This window comes from Coffea arabica, chromosome 6e (genome assembly GCF_036785885.1).
Source record: "Coffea arabica cultivar ET-39 chromosome 6e, Coffea Arabica ET-39 HiFi, whole genome shotgun sequence".
Classification (NCBI taxonomy): Eukaryota; Viridiplantae; Streptophyta; class Magnoliopsida; order Gentianales; family Rubiaceae; genus Coffea; species Coffea arabica.
Window position 1 is genome coordinate 10,841,797 of NC_092321.1, and position 13,429 is coordinate 10,855,225.

General features: G+C 36.9%; 2 protein-coding genes across 5 annotated transcripts; one reads left to right on the forward strand and one right to left on the reverse strand.

Moving 5' to 3' along the window:
- Positions 1 to 5,775: 5,775 nt before the first annotated feature.
- LOC113696217 (uncharacterized) lies at positions 5,776 to 9,065 on the forward strand. 4 transcript variants are annotated; one of them, XR_011816917.1, is made up of 3 exons: positions 5,776 to 6,563; positions 8,337 to 8,427; positions 8,745 to 9,065. XR_011816917.1 is itself a non-coding variant. In XM_072055221.1 (2 exons), the coding sequence occupies exon 1, from the start codon at positions 5,881 to 5,883 to the stop codon at positions 6,547 to 6,549; it is 669 nt and encodes a 222-aa protein (XP_071911322.1). In that variant the 5' UTR covers positions 5,776 to 5,880; the 3' UTR covers positions 6,550 to 6,563; positions 8,337 to 8,626. The 4 variants fall into 4 exon arrangements, 1 of the variants encoding a protein (XP_071911322.1); XR_011816915.1 differs by lacking the exon at positions 8,745 to 9,065 and adding an exon at positions 8,535 to 8,626; XR_011816916.1 differs by lacking the exon at positions 8,745 to 9,065 and adding an exon at positions 8,545 to 8,626.
- Positions 9,066 to 10,107: 1,042 nt separating this feature from the next.
- LOC113694742 (ribulose bisphosphate carboxylase small subunit, chloroplastic-like) lies at positions 10,108 to 11,573 on the reverse strand. The gene is made up of 3 exons (XM_027213605.2): positions 11,351 to 11,573; positions 11,122 to 11,253; positions 10,108 to 10,653 (listed from the first exon to the last, which is right to left on the reverse strand). The coding sequence occupies exons 1-3, from the start codon at positions 11,498 to 11,500 to the stop codon at positions 10,426 to 10,428; spliced, it is 510 nt and encodes a 169-aa protein (XP_027069406.1). The 5' UTR covers positions 11,501 to 11,573; the 3' UTR covers positions 10,108 to 10,425.
- Positions 11,574 to 13,429: the final 1,856 nt, after the last annotated feature.

Sequence of the window (13,429 nt, forward strand, 5' to 3'; positions counted from 1 at the left end):
TTCTATAGTGCTTATATATTCATGGTCTTTATTTGCTTTAGATAGGGATCACATGAGAGAGGAGGCCTCAGAACAGAAGCTTGGCTTTAATAATTGACGAGACCAATGGTGCTGTTGATCCAACATGAAAATGATTGGAGGAGCGGTTGGACAGGGTCATAGTAGCACATATGGGTCATGGCTCATGCCTGAATCCTCCCTCCATCGGGTTTTGATCCACCAAGATTTTTGCATTGGGGTTTACTAAAGTACTTGGCCATATGGTTTATATTTATGACAACATGCATCGAATAGTACATTGAATTCATTGGTTGGTTTGTTGGGGCTTACATTACCTGCTAATTTGGTAAGTTTGGGTTGGACTTTTTGTGTTGTTGCAGGTCATTTAGGCTTTAGCAGGTAGGTCAAAGTGTTTTAGAATTATGCATCAGAAATTTACCTCATTTACTTTCAAACTAGCAGTCATGTTGTCACGTTATTCACTGCAAAAGGATTAAAGAATGAAAAGGAATTACCACTTCCATGCGTGGTATTTTTTTTTTACTATTCTGATTACAACTTCCATCCCATGCGTGGGAAACTTTCGAGATTAGCTTGCCCCAATCAACGTACAATTGGACTAATTTGTTTATATGCTAGATGCTTTTGGTCCTGGGCTTCTAGCCAGTGAAAGTTTTCCCGACTCTTCTCATTGGGAGAAAATGGCACATCGTTCCCCTTAACATAGATATTGTAGTGAAGTAGAAGTGACAAATACGCTAGATACATGTTATATGTGATCTGCTGTGTGGTCGAAATTTATAATTTTTCAAATGAAAAAAATTTATCATGAAATTTTAAATGCACTTCGCGTTATCCAAATTTAAGTGAACTTGCAAGGCAATTATTATTCGCCTTATGGAGAAAAAAGGTTACTCTAGCATCAAAGTTTTGAGGGCTTCAAGCCCAGCCATGTGGTCCTTATTAGTCCCCTCTCGCTTCCATGTAGTAATAAACACGTCAGTATAAAAGTTGGAATTAATTTTTATACGCTGTCAGTCAGCGTAATGATTTTTTTACACCAGCAAGTTTAGATAAATGTCACAGTATTATTGCTCAAATTTTAAATTCACTTTTTGTCCATATATCATAAATCTATATTTGTTAATATAAAAAAATGACAGTATATATATCACATTAATCATATAAAATTTATTGCCAATCTTTAATTATCTGAACCCATTCAATGAGCATTTTAATCCAAAAGAAAAATTAAAAAAAAAAAAAGAAAGCTACATCTTTGACCTAATGCTCAACTAATTATTCCAATTTGAATGGAACAACTTACTTAATAGTTGGAGCTCCGGTATAAAGTGTTACGATGAGAAGAATCTAAACTGTTTTTTTTTTTTGAAAAAAAAAATTTATATGAAACATTTTTAATTTCGAGAGCTTCAAGCCCAGGGATATGTCATATGTGGTCCTTGTACCTTATATTATATGCCCCCTTTCGTTTTTATGAAATAAACGTAAATATTGAATGTGCAACTGTTGTGATACTTTTTACTGAAAATTCAATAATTGCAGCCCAGAAGAAGGGGAATAAAAAAAAAAAAAAAGGAATGAGAAAAGAAGTAATAAATCCTTCTTCAAATATAATGCTCGAGTGACTAGTGAGTCGTAACTCAAAATTCAATTTGTAACAATTTGACCCCCAATTTTTTTTACAATAATGTTTCTATCTGACTTAATTAACACCAATATTAGATTTCATAAACTGTATATTACACTTGATTATCACATCACAGTCAAAGAATTGCCAATTTTGGAACAGGAACAAATGAATTAACAATGATCACCTCCACTAAATTAAGCTCTCCCCTTCAAGTTGGAATCACTACTATTTGTGGATTGATAGATAAGGTCAAAGATGTTGGCTCGTCTTTTTTTTTTTTTGGGAAAGTCAGAAATGCGATTAGAGAATAGAGAGCAGAGCACTCAAATATTTATTGACATTTCTGCCTTTTAGCTTTTTGTACTGAAATACATATATTCAATCATTCCTAGTTGATGATATGATGCCGACAAAAATTCTATTGCAGATTCTTTTTGGTCAAGATTCTTCGTGGAAGCAGATTCGATCAAGTGATTCTTGCTTAGCTGTTTGGCCAAATTATTCTCTTTTTTTTTTCGAAAAAAAAAAGTGTTGAACAGTCGAAGGCCTGCCTCTAGAGTGCAAATTACGAGAGTCGACAACAAATAAGGATCAACTATCAAAGCACAACACAACAGATGTCTTAACGATTTTCTTGGTTTACATGAATGCTAGCTTCGTTTTTGCCAAACTTGCTTGTTTTTTTTTTTCCTCTATTAATTCATAGCACGAGCATATAACGTGGAATGAACGAGCATATAACCGGACCAAAAAGTACAAATCATAGAAGAATTAGCCTTTTTTTTTTGGACCACAAAATGTTTTTTCATTAAAGTTTGGTAACTTGAGACTAAATTACATTCAAACAAAATGAACATGTAAATAAGAAGTTCTAGATTCAAAACTTTTCATTTATTAAGGAAAAAAATAGAGCATAGTTCTCGTATTTTGTACCAAGAAAATCCCTGCATTAGCCAACGAACGGACGGATAAAACAAAATAGGTGAAAAAAAAAATTGATTCTTACTAAAGCAATACTCCACCAGTCAAAAGACTCGATTTGCATTCCATTGTTTAGCCGACAATAGGCCTAAAAAGAATCAGCAGAGATGGCTTGTTAGAGAACAAAATGTCTTTCTTGTTTATCGTAAATCTACTTTCTTTCTTAAGGTAGCATTAACAATTGACCACCCTGATTTAAGGGGGTCCTGGAAAGCAACCTCAAAGTCTGTGTAATCAGTAGTATTGGTCGTAAATTTAATGTTTTCTAGTTTCTACTGGGGCAGGCACGCATCCGAACTCGGTCTCTAAGATGAAACTTCCTTAATGTCGCTAGCAAATGAAACTTGCCAGGTTATGTAAGCAGCCCAAGTCTTCATAGATGTGAAATTTTTATGTTATCGTTTCTTGTGTTGTTTTCAAGAAATGAAGGAAGATGTGTCAATTTGGCCTTTGCATGCAGCTTGAAGAAAAAGAAAATTTCAGATACCAAGAAACCCACCCCAAGATGGCGGTGTACTTGGGCGCAGGGGATTAGTCGGGCCGCTTTCGGGTCTTGACCCGGACACCCCTGTATTGACAAAAAAAAAAAAAAAAAAGAAACCCACCCCAAGAAGAAAAAGAAAAAAACTCAAGAAAGATCCAAGAAAATTATTGGAGCAGCTGGGATCAATGATCCCAATATGGTTATCCCTATTCCTAACTAAATATGGATAGTACTCGTAGGGTTTGGAGGACCTAGACTCCATGATTGGCGAACAGTGAAGCTTGGTACTTTAAATTCCGTCGAAAATTTCGTCGGAAAAAACCACTTAAAGTGACTGTCACGATTAAATGAGGTGAGAGCTCAAGTATTGAACTCGCCCCCACCAACCACCAAGACTTTAATATATTTCCTCATGGACTTATGGTCCCTAACATTCCATCATCTGTTGGTTACAATGGATTCAGTGACTTTAAAATACTTGCAACAACATGTACCATCCGCACTAAACACGCAAACTTGCTCACCAAATTCGTCTCCTGGGATTGTCTACCCATTTCTATTACCGTGTATAGTACATTTATGAGTCAACAACCCATCCCAACTAGGCCTGTCAACGGGTCGGGTCTAGACCCGGATCCAGACCGGATCCGTGAAATTATTGCGGGTATGGGTAGGGATTTAATTCCGTTTCCCGGATCCGTTTTGTCAAACAAAAAAACGGGTCGGATACGGAATATAGTATTCCGACCCGTATTAGACCCGGATTCGGATATAAATGAATTAATAATTTAAAAAATATATATTTATCAATATAATTTGATTAGGGTGATGTATTTTAATAAAATTAATTTGATTTCTTTTCTTATTTGGTTTTTTCTTTGCATTAGTTAGAAATTAGTTTACAAATATATTTTTTTCTCATTTTTATTAGAAATTATAAATTTTGATAAATTTGTTCGGGTATGCCCGGATCCGGGACCCGCCGGATCCGGATCCGGAACATAGAATAAAAGACCCGTCGGATAAACGGGTCGGATCCGGATCCGGGTCCGGAATAATGAATTCCGACCCGGCCCCGCCCGATGACAGCCCTAATCCCAACCCAAAAGATCTCTCCGCGTATTTCTTTCTGATTGTGTCATCGTGTGCAATTTCAATACCTTTTTTTTTTTCCCTTTTTCTAGATCCTTACTTGAACACGTTTATTTTCATATCAAGTGTCTAATGCATGGTGGATCTATTCTGATAGTAATTATATCCAAAGTTGGCTATAATTTTATTTATAGACTATATATTATTTGAATTTTTTTTCCTTTTCTTGAAGACTCTAGTGAATATTTCAAATCTCACGAGGAGGGGAGAGAAAAAAAAAAAAAGTGGAAGGTTTGGTTTGAGAGCTGCCAACTCACGCTGTATACACTACTGGTTCAGCAAACTGAAACGGGGCATCGGACCAAATCCAAAATTTATTTCTTTCATCCAACACTTAGTCCATGTTAAGGTTATGGGCTATCTGGAAGCCCATCTAAGTAATGGGCGAGAATTGAACTTCAATTGGACATGTTACCTACTGGTGGCAAGGCCACGATCTGTTAGGGAAATGCAGGGCTCATTGTTCCAGTTGGGACTCGTGCACCAACGTGTAGTGAACAAAAATCCTCAGGCTTGAAAAAGGCCCAAGTTTGGAATGCGATTGGATGGTACAATAATTGGAAAAATTTTTAATTATTTATTGAATATATTTATTTTTCTAATTAAGCTTTTTATCTCCGACATATCAAATCACAATAAAGGAAAAATGCCATAGTGAGCAATATAAAAAAAAAAAAATCCCAACTAGTCTTCAACCACTACTCATTTTACGAACAATATTTAATTGAAAATAAGTATGGGGTAAAAAGGAGCACTATGCAACTTTTTTTCCCTACATGTATAATTAATTTGTTCGTTGAGGTTATAATGAATGTTAGGGTACATATCTCATTTGTTCCTTGAGCTAATAACGACCGTAATTGGTGGGGATAGTTTTTCAATTAGTGATAGTCATTGGTAAAGTATTTAAATAACTACTAAACGATATTTTTGGGAAAAGAGAAAAGGAAAAAAAACACCATTAAGTGTTGATGGGAAGAAAATGGTATATAAGCAGTTTGACTTCGTGCAAAGGAAAAATATAGAGTACTAATTGTGTGTTCCAATATAATTAATTTCTCAATCTAATCCCAACTCTATCTCTAAGGTTGCATTTGATAAAATTAAAATCTGAAAACTAAAGTCTGAAATTTAAAATCTGAATCTATTAAATTATTGAATTGTTAAGTGTTAAATCTAATACATTTGAGTATATATTACATTCAATGATAATTAAATAGTTTATCACTTAATTTTGAGAGCAAATTATGTTCAAAAATTTAAAATTTAGTGTCATTTAATTAATTCAAATATTCAATTTTTGGTTATCAAATGGACTGAATATATTAACATCTGAATCCATTAAATTGAAGTGTTGAATTAAAATATCAAATAGAGTCTAAATTTTAAATATATTTACCCTGAAAGGTGAATACGGATATTTCAATTTCTCAATTTTCAATATAGAAACAAGTAACAACTACCTATATATACCCTCCAAAAAATTCACGGTAGGGTGGCTTTGTAACCATTTGGACATTGACTCATTAAACCCACTTTAAACCTCGCTTCAGAATCCTCACCACTACTCCCCCCAGTCTCACTCTATTCTCCTCCTCTTCCCTCCACCATGAGCGACCGCGGTCGTGACCACCGTGGCCGGGACCGGGACCGAGACCGAGAGCGTGACCGCGATTTCCGCGACAGAGACCGTGACCGAGAACGGAAAAGAGAGCGGGAAGATCGCGACCGGGACCGTGAACGAAGCAAACGCGAGCGTTCTCGCTCCAGCGAGCGTACACCTGACCGCATTCGATCCCGCCACACTCGTTCTCGCACGCGCTCCCCAGCTGCTGAACGCCAACGCTCGCGTTCGTATTCTCCCGATCGCCACCATCACCGCAGCCGCCGTCACCATCGCTCGCCTACTCCTGAAAGTCCTCCCCGGAAACGACGACGGGATGACGGCGAGAAGGAGAGGGAGAGCGAGAAGGACCGACAGCGTGGCTCTTCAGTTGAGAAAAAGAAGGATAAGAAGGAGAGTGGTGGTGCTGGTGGTGACGGTAAAGGTGGAATTGATGGGGGGATAGAGAATGATGATGGTGAGATGATGGATGTCGATGAAATTGAGATGATGAAGAAATTGGGGATTCCGGTAGGTTTTGATTCGACAAAAGGGAAGCCGGTGGCTGGGAACGACGTCGGGTCAGTCAGGAAGGTAACTAAACGTCAGCCACGGCAGTACATGAATCGCCGCGGTGGATTTAATCGGCCCTTGCCTGCAGAAGTCAACCGTTGATTTGAAATTCTGAGGTTTGGATTTGCTCAATCTGTATGCGTTTGCTCAATTTAGTAAGATGGAACTTGAACAACTGTTTAAGTTATATGATTAGGGTTTGCTAATTATTTTACTTTTTAGCGGGATCAAATTAGGAGGACCGAGCTAGTAGTTGTCTTAGATCGTGTTACCATTTTATTGGTTGTCAGTTTTGGTACTGAATTATTTGATGAGTGGTGTTGCATTGTTGTTTTTGCATTGTGGAGCTAAGATGGTTTTAATTTAATTGGCTAACCGAGAACAATAGCAATTCCGCTACTAGGCTTAATTTAACATTGGTCAGTGCACGACGAGAGCTGAAATATATACAAGCATGGATGTTATTTCTTTTAGGGGATTTATTAGACTCAAATTTTGGCTACATAGACATGTCTGATTTTAGTATTGAAACTTCGATCAGAGCTTAGGAAAGACCAGATTGATGGTGACTTGGATATTTATTTCTACCATTTGAGTATTTGCTTTCTAGGTGTACTTGTTTACAGTTTTGCTGATTAGGGTCTTCAGTGTGGATTTGTGATAAGCAAAATAAAAAATGTAGAAAATTATTTTTTGGGAATTCTATAGGCAGTTATCTATCTCAAATTTGACAAGGAATGCTGGTCTAATATACTGAATGAATTAGTAAATGGACGGGGGTGTTTTGAATTAGAATGTGTTTGAGCTGAATTAACTTAAGACTGTTATTCTTACTATATTTTTTCTTTATAAAGAAATTATCTTTTTGAGCCTCATCTTCAAACTATACTGTCTCTCTTTCTTGCACAAACACATCACACCTTTTGAGGAGTTTGGAATATCCATAGTTTGTTTGTTATTGTAGGTAATTTTGGGAGGTAGTTATGTGTTAGATGGTGTGGCAACCAAAGAAATGTAGTACAAAGGAGTGAGATGTGTCAATGGGTCTGTGCATTGTTGAGAGGGGAGACCAAGGGGCCAAAAAAAGGATGGGAGGAAGATGGAGGGTGTAGCTGGTGAGGCAGGTGATGCAAGGAGAGAACGGAGGTGGTGATCTGAAGAGGAGCAAGCAGCCAGGAGGAGAGAAGGGAGGAAAGCATAGAGGCGGAGTAGGGTGGAATAGGAAGGGGAGATAGCATATAGCTGGGTTGGGTAATTCAAACATGGAGGGTAGTGTTGCCATCTAGGCAGAATTGCTTTGGCCTTGGTAACTCTAGATCCTTTTGTTCAGGCTTCATATTTCATTTGGCATAACCTTTATTGTTTACTTTTATCTTTTTGTTGCTTGTTTCATACTTGCCCACAGGGCTGTCTGTTAACAAAAGCTCTCATAATCTTGTAGTCATTGACCGTTGGGGTAGTAGATGTTTATAGCAAGCTAGCTTCTGATTTGTCAATTACCTCACCGGTGGTCTTAAATTTTTTATGTTCTTGGCTGAGCCCTTTGATGTAGATCTATGACTTGGTACTTGATTTGTGCAAGTCATTTGGTGAGGTTAAACAGGATTCTGTGAATGCAAGACAATGTCTTTCCGTGAATCCCAGCCTGTAAACATACATAAGTGCTCAGTTACATAGTCAAGAATAGTGTAACTGTTTCAATGTTCACAAAGATTCTTCTGTTTTATGTCTTTGGTTTGGGCAACTGGGTGTCGTATATTGGCATATGCTGCCCTAGACTATAAAACTTATTTACTTGGAATTCTAAAAGATTTTGTTTTTTTTTTTAATATAGCACCATGTTATTTACTGCTATTGATGCTAAATTTTGTCTGAAAAAATATCTTTAGGCTTTTAACCTACAGCCAGTTGTACCTCCTGCACAATGATTCTGGAATTCGGCCGATTGCTCCTGACTGGGCTTACCTTGTGTGAAGTGATGTAAGATCTTTGACGTTATATTTCCCTTCACTTAAAGTAGAGCTGGATTCAATTGATGATGTACTCTTCCTGATTTATTGATATTGTGGGTTGATAATGTTGACAAGCCTTTTACAGATTCAACGGATCTTGATGAACTTGTAGTTTGCTGCTACAAATGTACATGTAAATTATGGTCTTGCATAATTGGCTTTCTGAAGATTGTATGTCTAGTTATTAAATTTTTGAAAAGGTGAGGAAAACTGTGCTCTGCATGCCATGGCACCCATGATGATAAAAAACGAGACTGGTGCTGATAGTTTCTTGGTTTTTTCCAGTGCTGTGGAACATCGGTATGCTTTCCTCCCCAAGATTTAATAGGCCTGGTCTAGGCTTCGGAAGTTTTCTGTTGGCGTACCTTGGCTGCCCCTTCTTGCTCTAGAATCTGAGGCCAAGCTATATAATTGAATCCTGTTTGGAAACATAATAATACACTGATTTAGCAGGTCAAAGGAAAATATTGGGAAGCAATCATTTGTGGCTTCTATTGACACCACTAGCTGTCTGAAGTTGATTAGGTTATTGAGCATTCAGATTTTTCTGTTTATTTAGTATGTGAATCATGTTGTTTGCAGATAGAGCATATTGGTTTCATTTTATTCTGGCTTTTAAGGTTTAGTTTTGACAACTTAATGGGTGAAACAATTAGTTAAAATGCGAAAGTGGCAAACTAAAATCCTTTTGAACTTACAGCGAAGATGAAGTTGGAATTGGTCCTGCAATTGGGATTTTAGAGGTCAGATTGGTTGCTTTCAACCAATTTTGGTTTCTCTAAAATTTACCTTTGATTAAATAGGAAAATGTCAACTTCTCCGAGAGTGATACTCTGTATATAGTGTAAAAGTTTGGAATTTAAAAGAGCTGCTATATCAAGTCTTAAACATATGTAATGGCATGCTACTCGTGTTTTCACAGTTACTGTGAATAATGTTCAAAAAATATATATAAAAAAAAACTAAGAATAGTGCAAGTCAAACTTGTTATTCCAGTGTTCATCTCTAACAATATGGAGCACGGGTATGCGAGAAAATTCAACATGATCTTTTGGTCATTGTTGGTCCTTTATGGAGTATTTGTTTAGAGCATGATAGCTGATCTCTTTTTGAGATAGAGGCATAGGCATGCCCAACTGGACCAAATCCTTCTACAATCTTATAAGCATATTAATTCTAGTACGGGTGGCAATTGGTAGTATTAGGAGTTGGTTGCCGACGAAGTGCAAATTAAAATCGTCCACTCTCTGTTTGGCATCAGCATATGGTGGTGGCTAATCAGTTTTCTCAGGGTTGTTCGAAGGACATGAACGCGTCCCAACTGATTCTCAAGCAGCATTATATGTAAGCAACAAGGCAACTTGCATAACCAACTCGTATTAGTTGAGTTGGCCATTAGATCAAGAATTTAAACCTCTGCACCTGCAGAAAATGCATTCTTTGGTCTAGAGATGCGAATCACTCTCCCTAATTTCCCTCGGCTCAGTTGGATCCTCCCTTGGATTAGAGTAGGAGTAGGAGTGCAGAATTTACCTATTAACAAAAAAAGAAAGAAAGAAAAGGCTACTTACATCTTTACCACCAAAAAAAAAGAAAAAGAAAAAAAAGAAAGAATATGCAAGTTGCATCTTCAACGGGAGCCGCTTCAAAAGTAAATGTAAGGTTCCTTTCCATAAGGATCTTTACATAATTAAAAACAAAATTAACGAGGATACAACATGGCGTGCTGTGATGTTTAAACAACTCGCCGATTACTGGTAATTTCTTAAGGCATCACTTGAGAGCATAGTATTCCAACATTTATTTATTCGCCAGGGAGAAAAGGACAAATCAGAAAAACAGACTAGTTGAAGGCATCTCGAAGACAATTGTAAACGCTTAATTAATTTTAATTCCAGTCTTCCTTGCCCATAAAAAAAGAAAGAAGCGTCAACAGAGAAAAGCTGAGAGAAGGCGGGGGAGTTAATTAGGAGGTAGGTTTCTGAATCACAAAAGCCATGCATTGCACCTGCTTTACATTGTCAAATGCCAAGCAACGAATATAAGCATTTGGATATGCCTTTTTGCATTCTTGGATTTCATTAAGAACTTGAGAGGAATCAGTGCAGCCAAACATGGGCAACTTCCACAATGTCCAATACCTCCCATCGTAATAACCTGGCATCTTGCTGTTTTCCCTATGCACAAAACCGTCCTTTGAGAAGGCAGAGGAAAAGGTATTAGATAGCTACGTAATTGAACTGTCTAAATCATGTTGCAGTGGAATAAACAGAGCGACTCGAGACAGATTCAATGAACCAACAATGCGTGCACTAATTGCATTTGCATCAGTTATTTATGAAAAAGATTATAGCTATTTGTAGTACGAATCTTTGCATTAATATATTCGAAAGACTCTTTTTTTTCTCTTACTTTTTGGCCTGTTTAAGCTAAGAGAATCTAGTATAAGAGCATCTTCATTATTTTTTTCATACACAGTAACAAATTTGGCTAAACCACTGGCGGTACCGCCAAGTTGTTGCTAAAATTGTGAGAAATGAGTACTTTTGACAAGGCCCATGTACTACTCTCTTTCTTCTGAATGTAAACAAAAACCAAAGTCGAGGTTTTTATCTGATATTTATATCTGAATCAAAGACAAAATCAAGTTTCTTTAACCTACCGCATCAAATTCAAGGCATGGGATCCATCCATTTTTTAGCATATAATCAATCTCCCGTGCGATTGATTCATCCGAGAGAGGTGGAAGGTATGATAGGGTCTCGAATTTCTTGTTGTTAATTGGATTCCATGTCTGTCAAAAAGTCACGTTACGGAGTCTGATCAAACCATCTAAGGGTGTTATTACAAGTAGAACACGATGTAAAACAAAAACAAAATCGGAAGGAAACCTCCATGCAGTGAATTCTGGATGCATTTGAGATAGTTTTGCGACTCCATGCAGCTGAATCCTTGACAGCAGAAAGCTTGGAACAGTTTGGTTTCAGGCCAATATAGATTGATCCCACAACAGGAACTGCTGAAAGACTTGCTGTAGACATTTTTTTTTGTGAAGTACTTGGTGAAGATGGGATGTTGGGGACAATAGAGAAAATTTTACAAAAAAAGTGAATTATTAATAGCGATGGTGCCCTGTCTTATAATAGTAAACTGGAAGAGTTGTTGATGACACTGCGCTGCAATTGCTGTTAGTTGTTAGGGAAAGGACAAGAGGAGAGGGGGTAAGAATTTGATGGGCTGAGGTATGATCAGTTAAGGGAAGAAGATGTATTGTAGATTTTAGACTGAGTTTTGTTATGCAATTTTGCTTTGGTCTCATCGCCAAGCTGCCATACTTTTGGAATTTTTGATGGTCTTCCTAACGCCTACCATTGGCAAATCTAGAATGATGTTGAATCCAATAGTAAATTCAGCACGATCACTTGTGAAATTCTGGTAAATGATTAAGATGTAGTAACTTTTTAGGAGGAAAGAAGAAATAAGGGGATATCTTGAATGTGATGTGCCGTTCAATGTACTGGGCATTCTCTATTGTCTTGTCTTTTACGAATATATATATAGCTATCATTCTTCATCAATGTGTATTCATCAAAAGAAACAAGCTAGAAAACGAAGATGTGTACAATTTTTGCTTATTAACGTATATTAACTTCAGTCACTTCAATGGGATTGCATCCAGCATAAGTTTCGGATTGTTGCATTAAGGATTCATACTAGCTATAGGTCTCTAGATTGATTCGATTCGATAGGAGATCTTTCTCCTTCCTATGGTCCATTATACAATCCTGTAATGGAACTCAAATGGACCTTAGATTTCACCATCAATGGTTAGATAATTAACATGTCAATGAGCTTTAACAAGCACGAAGCTGTGGCTAAATCAAGCACAGGAGGCATAGCTTATTTGCTCTTCAAATGAAAATTAAGACAAATCAAAGATGTACTGATAGGTCATAATTTGTTGCTAAATTTATAATTATTCTTCCCTTGATTTTAGCCAAATATTGCGTTAATTGATGGATTCTACTTATATTTGGTTAATGATGCTAAATTGTAGGAAAAAGAGCAGAACGTGACAAATAGGGACAATCTTCCAATTAATTTGATGGTGGCACGTTCGGGATCGATTTTCAAGTTCGATTCAAACTCTGGGCAGCTTTAGAGGAAGATTTGGAAGACTTGAATTCTAATTATTAGTCTTATGGTTGAATTAGGAAACTTGAAATACTTTCTTTTGTGGTTTATTTTTCTATTTAGGAGACTAGTTTTATTTGGTAGTAGACTTCCATTAGGAAACAAAAAGAATAAGGAAAAACCGGATTCCGGGTAATCAAGAGTTTGGCCAGCAACAATCTAGCGGGAAGATTTGAGTAGTTTCGGCCGCAAGGAAAGCAAAAAGGGGAGCCGTCACTTGCTTGGGCTAATTCGACTTGCTTTCATTAGTTTTTAGAGGAAAACCAATTGCAACCAGATTCTATGGAGTCTGGCAGAATTTCTTCTAGGATGCGTAGCTAAATCTCCATTTTATAATCGAAGGTCAATTTGAGAATTCGGTTCCAAACATATGTGAGATCGAATTATTTTACTTATTTCTTTTATTCATTAGTATTTATATGTTTTCTGCTTTTAATTGTTATAGTTTCTGTGTATGATTGAATAGTGCGCAATATTTGATTATTCACGTAGGTTATTTTGCTAATTGGGGGTAGTGGAATCCGTAATTGTTCGATTACCTCCGTTCCGGTAGCAACTGGCGTAATTGGGTTTATGTCAGGAAAACATACGATCTACTTAAACAAACCCTCGTAGCGTGTTTGTTGGTTAGAATTGGATTTTTCTAATTATTAATGCAATCGAGAAATTAAATCCTATGGTCGTACCTAGGGTTGTCTATTGGTTAGAGAAATAGTCAACGATCGTACCTTGGCTATCGATAAAGTAAGAAAAAGTTGGCTATCAGAACTTGTTGA

Excerpts from the sequence above, each read along its gene's own strand:
- LOC113696217 (XM_072055221.1), top strand. The coding sequence starts at position 5,881 with ATGAGCGACCGCGGTCGTGACCACCGTGGCCGGGACCGGGACCGAGAC.
- LOC113694742 (XM_027213605.2), bottom strand. The coding sequence starts at position 11,500 with ATGTCTACAGCAAGTCTTTCAGCAGTTCCTGTTGTGGGATCAATCTAT. Across the intron at positions 11,254-11,350 it reads CCAGAATTCACTGCATGGAG|ACATGGAATCCAATTAACAA; the intron begins GTTTCCTTCCGA and ends ACTTTTTGACAG. Across the intron at positions 10,654-11,121 it reads CATGCCTTGAATTTGATGCG|GACGGTTTTGTGCATAGGGA; the intron begins GTAGGTTAAAGA and ends GCCTTCTCAAAG.